General features: G+C 37.1%; 1 protein-coding gene across 1 annotated transcript; it reads right to left on the bottom strand.

Annotated features, from left to right (window-relative positions):
- Positions 1 to 537: 537 nt before the first annotated feature.
- On the bottom strand, positions 538 to 8111 carry p2ry12 (purinergic receptor P2Y12). The gene is made up of 2 exons (XM_084126820.1): positions 7990 to 8111; positions 538 to 2703 (listed from the first exon to the last, which is right to left on the bottom strand). The coding sequence occupies exons 1-2, from the start codon at positions 7995 to 7997 to the stop codon at positions 1614 to 1616; spliced, it is 1098 nt and encodes a 365-aa protein (XP_083982946.1). The 5' UTR covers positions 7998 to 8111; the 3' UTR covers positions 538 to 1613.
- Between the last annotated feature and the right edge of the window lie 1023 nt (positions 8112 to 9134).

The following is a 9134-nucleotide window of genomic DNA, read 5'->3' as shown; positions in this document are numbered from 1 at the left end:
TAATAGACAATCTACAGATACTAACCTGATGAGAGTAAGTAGATAAGTACTTGTGAAGTAAGTTATAGTCAGCAGACTATCAATAGACTATCTAAAGGGGGACCATCAAAATAAAGTGTTACCATTATTATTAACTATGCTTTTATCAAAAGCAGCTTACAAACAAGGAACATTACAAGCAATTTATCATTTATCAATTCCCTGCTTTATTGAGTCATTAGCATTTGACATGTTTTGTGCATGATGGCAATGTCTGGCATATCACTCAAAAACTCCGGTTCTGAGGTGAAGATGCAGTGAATGTAATTCAGATATAACAGTGGAGTTCCTGCGCAGTTGTCCTGTAAAAACTACTCGAAAGTGAAAATTTTAGATATTTTGAAGATTGTTGATTTTCAGAGAGACATTTTTCATAATATCTGTTTTTGTGTTCCAGAGAAGAAAGAAATCCATAAAAGTTTGGAACAACATGAGGGTGAGTAAATGATGACAGAATTATTTTATTAATTTATCATTTTAAATATATATATTTTTTTTCTCTGAATAAATTACACAAATAAGTTATTTGATTCCAATTAGCCTCCAATAATCAAAGTGGTCATAGATGTCCTACATTAAATATTACAGTTTTTGTTTGATAAATAGGTTATTTATTTGTGTATAAAGGCCTGTTTTTATGATTTAATATAATTCTTCCATAGCTTTACTTAGTGAAAACTTGCTAAAGGAAAAATGTTTTTACAGTTTGATTGAAAGAAAATATACATGATTTATTTTGAGATGTATGTTGTGTGTGTTTGTTCTGGTGTAGAAATATGGTATTCATTTTTTTAGTTTAGGTCTTAAAAACATTACATTTTATGTTAAAGTGTGCAACAACCCTCGAACAGGCAGTTTGGGAAGCAACTTTGCTCCCGTTGTGAAGCACAAGACGAAGAAAAACAGTGATGTGTTGCAACAATCAAATGGTTGCAAAGCGTTTACAATAAATCTCAGCTTTTTGCCATAGTCACAGTTTTGTTTTTACAGTAGTAGTTTATTTATTTATTACAAATACATGACAAATATTGACTTCACAATGAACTGGAGTTGGAAATGACTGTATCTGTGTCTTCATTACAGTAATGTCTTTAAACATTACCTGTAATAGTGTGATATCCACAATACTTGGATTCAATTTTCATGAAAAATGTTAGTACTTTTGCATGTCTGGATGCCTGGCACTAAAAGTTTGTCAGTGACAACAAATATTCAACTCACCAAAATACAATGCATCCCATGCCTTTATAAATTAGTAAGAATCAGAGGTACTTCCGCTACAAGCACATGACATTGATGGACATGTATGTTTATCTTAACACAACAAGCTTTTAACAAGATCACTCCTGCAAGAGGCAAGAGATCACTCCTGACACCCTTTCTTCGCTAGCCAATCATGACATGTGAAACCTCTTGATTTGAATCAAGGTTGAGGTAATTAGGTTCCTGAAAGAGAGTGGAAGTTATTAAAGATGCTGTTAAAAGGTTTGATTTATCATGTAGCATATACGGCTGTTACAGCGTGCAAATCAGAAGAGTAGGAGAAGCACATCAGAGCACTGGGCGTCTGTCCATCACATCGGCGTGTTGTCCACAGGAGCGCTGGTGGAGTCTGTCCCGAGATCCCTACAGCGGCCGGGAGACAGACGCAGGGTGTTAAACAGGGATGTCCGGAACGACTTGCAGAGGAAGAAGTAGATGAGTGGATCCAGCACTGAATTGAGGGAGGAAAGCCACAGCGTGCTCTCCTTCAGCTGGAAGAAAAACAGCTTCTGCTGGCAGTTGAACATCTGTCCTCGTGTCTGGCTAATAGTGTATGGCACTCGGGCAAAGTGGAAGGGAACAAAGCACACGAAGAAGACGGCCAACACCAGGAACACGTTTGCTTGAATGTTGTTCTTCTTCAGCGTTCTGTGGGGAACATCCGCTCCTTGCCTTGCCTCGTGTTGAGCTCGTGTGCGGGCGTACGACTTGTAGAGCTCTTTTGAGATGAGCGTGTAACATATTATCACGATTACAAGGTTCCCCCAGAAGATCACCTGGCACACGTGGTTGACCACCTCGTGCCACTTCAGTCCCATCTCGGTCTTGAGGTCGCTGCATTTAATGCGGCCCGAGGTTTTGAGGCGGCTCGTCAGGATTACGTTGGGCAGCACAAGAGCCACCAGAGAGGTCCATATGACGGCCGAGAGGATCTTTCTGTGGAGCAGGCGTGTCCGGCTGGTGCCGACAAAGGGCCACATGGTCTTTCTGCAGCGATCGATGCTGATCAGGCCGAAGAACAAGATGCTGATATACATGGTGAGGTAGAACAGCACGGATGACACGCGGCACACAAACACGCGCACGCCGACAGTTGCCAAGTTTGCATCGGCGAGGATCTTAAAGGGGAAGGTGAGGGTCATGATAATATCAGCCACAACGATGTTCTTCAGATAGATGATGAAGTGAGATTTACTGGGGATTCGGAGGAACACCCACGCTGCCAGGCCGTTGAGAGACGAGCCCAGGATGAAGAGGACGGTGTAGAGGACAGGGAACACGGTTGTCTTCAGAGCGCCCTCACGTGAACAGGCCTCCAGAGACTGGTTCCCGCCGCTCTGGTTGGAGTAAGTGTCCGTGACTTCTGCCAGCGCTGTCGGGAGATCCATGAGTGTGTGATTCCTGCCACATAAAACACACACCGGCTAGATTTAGAATAGCAGACTACCATTATATTTGTGATTAAATAACTGCAACATAGGCCACAATTCTTCTTGACTCATAAGTGTATAATACAAATGACAGATCATAGAATTATCTTTATATTAAGTGTCTTTAGCTACTGTGTACGACATTTAACCCTTGAAAACCCTGTAACACCTTTTGTGTTCCTTTTAAGAATTGCTTGTAAATCAGTTATGCTGTATTAATCACCAAATATTGGATTCAATCTTTTTTTCAACTTGTTTTCTTTCATTTAGGACAGGTTTGGTATTTCTTTTTGAAACTCATTGATCGTAGGCCTCATTGATTTAAGGATAAAGTTCATCTCTGTGAAAAAGAAATTATTAATCCCCAAGGGAAAATGCACATGTCACAGCAGCACAAAAATACAATGAATAAATAGAAAACATGCAACAACATTCACAACAGCAACAAATCTTGTTCTCTAGTATCAATTTCTCAAAGCATTATGATTATATACAACCAAGTTAAAATAAAATAGTCTGTCATCTTGTATAACACTGGTTGTAAAATCTAATTGCGGTTGGGAAAAAGACCTAACCTTCTCAACTTGCATCGTATCGTCAGACCAGGTGAGCTTGTTGTTCAAATATACACTTGCTGAGGAAGTGCTAAAATCAACCACAATTTCCTTCGTCTTACTAGCGTTTAGCCTGAGACCTTTCTCTCACACCAGTCCACAAAACTATTTATAAGCTTCCTATATTCACTCTCATCGTGGTCCGTTACACAGCCAACTATTGCAGAATCATCAGAAAAGTTATGGAGATGACAAGTTTTAGAGTTATTCTGAAAATCTGATGTATAAAAAGTGAACAAAAAGTGAGCTAAAACGGTTCCTTGAGGGACTCCAGTGCTGCACTTCACTACCCGAGACACACAGTCCTGCATCCTCACACACTAGAGAGATCATCAGTTATCCAGTTCACCATACCATGATGCAGGGCCGGAGTGGGACTCATTTTCAGCCCTGGAGTTTCATGCCTTAGACCGGCCCACTTAACTGACTATTAAAATAATGTAATTAAACCTCATGGGAATGCGCAAAACGGAGGGGCAAGGGGTGAATTAATTGGGATTGAGCCTAATAGTGCACTGTTCTGTACAGCCTTGTAATTCATTGTATTTTTCAAAAATATAATTTTCTATTCAGTGCAATATCAGTACACAGGGTTTTATAAACAGAGGTCCCAAAAGTGATCTAGGGGGTTCGGGGGCATACTATTTTTCCACTGTCATTGGCAAAGAACATCTGACTGTGTTAAATAGGAATCCAATGTAATAAAGTTATTCTCATTATTATGCAATAGGCTATTGCTCTACCTGCTCTCCTCTCTCATCTCCATCTCCTTCTCTCGTTCTTCTTCTCTCAGTCTCTTTATCTTTACCTGTAAATCTTCCCTTCCTGAAGATGAGCTTAGATTGATACAGTCTTTGCAAAGTGATTATTTATGTGGGTCGTTTAAAATGTCTATCGTAAAACAGCTGTTTAGTTTAGCCACTTGCACCTTATCTCGTGAAGCGTCGCGTTGGGATTCGCTCGCGCTTCTGTGAACATAAATCCAGCTTGCTTTGTTCGGTCATCTCAAACATTTTGCCATCTCATTGCAGCGGTTAATATTAGGCAATTATTTCACAACGTTCATTATACACTCAGGAAAAATTAGACCTCAGTGGTCGGTACGGCCCTGACTCGTAGGCTATTTGGCCGCTCGAGTTTCTATATTTTATTATTTTGGCCTTTTCAGCGCCGCCTTTGCGCCTATAGGCTATTATCCATGTTTTGTATCTCTTATTTTTTTGTTCGCACATCTCTAACAAAGTGACTTTATTTTTTTGTGGGGCTGCGATAAAATAATAATAAAAAAAGTAGTGGGGATGCGGCTGCGGCTGCGCTATGACTGGAGCCTATAAGGAAAGCATTCAACCCAGTGCCATGACAACACCGGCCCTCCTGGCCAATAAAACAGACCGGCCCACCGGGAATTCTCCCGGTGCTCCCGATTAGCCAATCCGGGCCTGCCATGATGTACTCCAACATTTTCCATCTTACTTCATAGTAGTGAAAGCTGAATAGTGTTAAATGCACTGGAGAAGTCAAGGAATGTAATTCAGACTGTGCTGTGCGGGGTCTCTAAATGACTTAAGGATTTATGCAGGAGGTAAATAAGTGCGTCATCTCCCCAAAACCAGCTTTATAAGCAAACTGTAGTTTATCCTCTGCACCACACAATACTGACTTTAAGTGGTTTAATATCAGTCTCTCAAAAACCTTCATTAACTGTGCTGTTAAAGCACTTGGCCTATCGTGTGAGAACTCCATGGGGTTTGTTAACTCAGGTACGGGCACTACACATGATGTCTTTCATGAAACAGGTCATTTTTCTAAACGCAAACTCAAATTAAAAATATAATGAGCCACCCTGCAAATCTGATCAGCACAGGCCTTAAGAACTCCAGGATTAATACCATCCGGACCTGGAGATTTCTTCATCTTAATTCTCCTTAACCCACTTCTTGTTCAACTGATATCAAAAAACCAGGAACATACTCACAAATGGGGGAAAAGGATGAATCCAAATCCATAGAGTCAATTTTAGCTATAACTGTAGTCATAACTTTTCACAAAATGAAAATTTTCACAAAATGAAAATTTTCACAAAATTACTTTGTTTTGCCTAAGCAAGGCAGTGTAGACATAAAACATAATGAATGTGTAATGAAAAAAATAAAAATAATTCTTAACTTATTCCAGGCATTTGTTTTCCCTCTGAAGCCTCCTTGAAACTCTCTGCCTCATTCACTCTCAACTCTAAATTAACTTCTGGCTCTGTCTGACAATAAAGAAATGTTTGAAATATGCAGATACTTCAAACTTTCTGGTTAGGCTTTTTCCAAGACAACTTAAAGTTTGTCTACAAACTTTTTTTATCTAATTGTAAAGTGTTACCAAATTATATATGTTAAACATCATGTACACGTTACAGCGCTGCCTGATTCAAGCAGACAGTGGCTGTTAATGCATGAAAATCCAAATTCAGCATTAACAATCACCATCTATATTCTAATTTGAAGGGCTTTGATAACGTATCTGTGAAAATAAAAGACATTACGAATAAAAAGGACTGAAAATAAGTGCACGTTTGTGTGGGTAGTGAATATTTTTAATTTCCAACAAAACTTGCTAATTATTCAACAAGAGAACTAGGCAGAGTTATTCATCATTGTGCAACACACTTCGGATGCCACATGACAACTTACAGTGCTTGACTGTTTTTGTGAAAAAGGAGTGAAGGAGTTTGCCGTTTTGAACTCTTTTTTTAACACTTTTTACCAAATAAAAGCATTTTAAAATGATCTTCCTGGTTAAACAAATCATTAAAAACATTAAAACATAAAATTTTACAGAATATTTGTAAATATTATTAAATGTGGCCAAAATTGGTCAAAAATGGGGGGTCAAAAATGAAAGTGCATAAGCTCAAATCAAGGAGGCCTACGATCAATCAAATACAAAAAGAAATACAAAAGTAATCCTAATTGAAAGAAAACAAGCTGTTAAAAAGACTGAATCCAATATTTGGTGATAATAGTGTATTGATATAATCAATTTTTGTAGGCTGGTCATTTTTGACCGGGAACACCACAAGTGTAACAAAATGGGGAGAGAAAATAAAAAAAAATATATATATATATTTAAAAAATAAAAAAAAATAACAAAAATTCTCAAACAAATGTTGGGGAAGTAGTTACACCCTGGGTGAGTAAAGTCAGTGAGTTTTAGTCCAATGCAATAACGTTAATTAGCATTTTTGGGAAAAAGTATATCTTCTCCAGGTCAAAATGATCTGAACACAACATTAAATGAAAAATTTTGACATGTTTCTACATTGTACTTATTACTTAATACCTGCACATAATTACAGCTGTAATAGATTTCTGTAATTACATATATAATGATTAATGATAGTTCTTCCTATCTTCCCTTACACCGTCCGTAACCCACTCATTCCTCTAAACCTGTCCGAACCCGTTTCTCATCTCGATAGCAGCACAGTTTGCAGAGGAAAACTATGAATACATTGTAGGGGAGAGCCAGGACTGTTGAATCGCGGGATGGAGGAAACACTGAGATTTCCTTGAAAACCACTCACATTGTACGTCAAAATTACGTCAAAAAGCCGCAAAGCTGTTTTTGAGTGCGGTAAGTGAATTGTTTTGTGCTGTACTTTTTTTTTGGACTGACAAGTTGTATTTATTGTTTCATGTGCCGTTGTAATGATAATACGGCAGGTGTATTAGTACTGAAACACACCCTTAAGTGTGCAATATCAGAGTTTTTTAGTTTAAGGGCAAAATAAGTTTAAATGACAGGAGGCGCTGTCAGGACGTCCCGACAGTTAAACTTGGTCATAGCCTATACTGTTCATAGACTTGTGTTTCTTTTAATGCAAATTCATTGCAATTCAATTACGCAACACGTTGAACTCGTTTTCTTCATAATATCAGGCTATTCAACTAGCAAACACTCAATATGACTCAAGGAAGGTCTTCCTCAAAATAGCCCATTAGAAAGATTACAAAATGCGCTTAGGCTTATCACCTATTGTTTATTGGGCGACAGAACAAAAATGGTTAATATGAACCTTTTAAATTAAAATAAATTACAAAATATGTTTGTAACAATATGTACATAAGTTACTTGTCAGGTATTGTTCACAAAAACAAGCATTAGATGAATAGTTGCCGTTGGATTCGTCCCACCCGTGTTGCAATCGTCCCGCCTGAAGCATAACTACCATTCAAAGTCAAATTTGAACACATAACACATGATACTAAGAGAACACATATGTGAGTTGTTGATCACCAAATAATAAAAAATCCATCTGTAACCTTACCTTAGAAACCTGTCCCGGCTCTCCCCTACTTAAGTTTTTTTTTTCATAGTAGTTAAAGACACCTAATATGAACTGTGGCTGATTTTTTTTAATAGAATATAACAATATTACCATTTAAGGTAACCAATAATTATAATGATTTCCTTTAAAGAAAAATAACATTTAGAGTAGTGGAGAGTGAGAGATAGATTAATACATGTATTAATAAGTAAAGATAGCAAAACCCAGTTGCACAGTGTAAGACATGTTGTGATGGTTGACAGAATTTATTATTATTTTATAAATCACTTAAGTGTCAGAGTATTATGCAAAATGTAAGTCTTACCTCAACATGACTCCGATGTGACGAGTTTTCCTTGAGAAGAGTCACTTCATGGTTATAGCAAACAAGCTTTCTTTTGGACCTTTCTGAAAGGAAATGAATCTTACTCTCTCCCTTCTGCTTTTTACTTCCTGACATGCCATGCAGACACAAGAGGAAGTTTAAAACTGTCTGAAATCTGCTATTATGTCAACTATGTTTTAGTTCAACACTGTTTGTGCTGACCAAGCCAAAAGGATCATGCATCAGAGTTTGTGACCCTAAAACCACTGAAAATACAAAGGTGAAACACGTTAGTCCTTGAATTTAATGTGTTTAAATAGTGTCGATGTTCATTTTCTAACATGTAGTGTTTTTCTTAATCCATGTTGTTTCAAAGCAGCTTTACAGAAGATTCTGCCTTAAAACAGAATCTTCTGTTTTAACAGAAGATTTAACAGAAGAAGGTTTTTGTGTATATAAGTTCCCCATGTGTGTCATTTGGGAGGTCATGTTGTTTTGTTTAGTTTGCTTGGTTGGTTTGATTACTCTTAAGTTTGGTTCTGCACTGCAAAAAATGGACACAAAAATAAGAAAATACCTAAATTAAGAAAAAAATACCTAACATCAAGCAAAATGATCTGCCAATGAGGTGAGAAAATTCTACTTGATAAGACATCTTGAAACAAGACAAAAAAAAAAACTTGTGATAAAAAAGTTCTTAAAATCTTAAAACAAGAAAAAATGAAGTAAATTTAAATATTTTAACTTGATTCAAGCAGTACAAATATCTTGAAACCAATGCAAAAATAGTACAATCTAGTATTTTTTCATGTTTTATTTGTGGTTAATTTTAAATACTCTTGGTAAAAATATCTTGATTTAAGAATATATATATACACATTTTAAGAGTGTCAGGCTTATTTAAAACCAAACCTTTCCCTCAAAATAAGTATTTAAAGTCTTAAAATAAGACTAACTAATATGGATGTCCCCTCTCAATCTAGACTATTTCTAAAAAATAAGCTCTGAAACAGAGATACAATTAATAAATCTGGTTCAACAAACATGCTCTTAATATTTCTTTATTAACTCCAACTGCAAAAGGAAAGCAAACGATTGTTCAAAAATTACAGCAATGCATCATATCACCGCAATTGGTAAGCCTA

The sequence above is a fragment of the Abramis brama genome (genome assembly GCF_963993115.1).
Source record: "Abramis brama genome assembly, chromosome: 10".
NCBI classification, from domain to species: Eukaryota; Metazoa; Chordata; class Actinopteri; order Cypriniformes; family Leuciscidae; genus Abramis; species Abramis brama.
The sequence above is the reverse complement of the archived record's forward strand: the minus strand, read 5'-3'. Positions and strand labels throughout refer to the sequence as shown.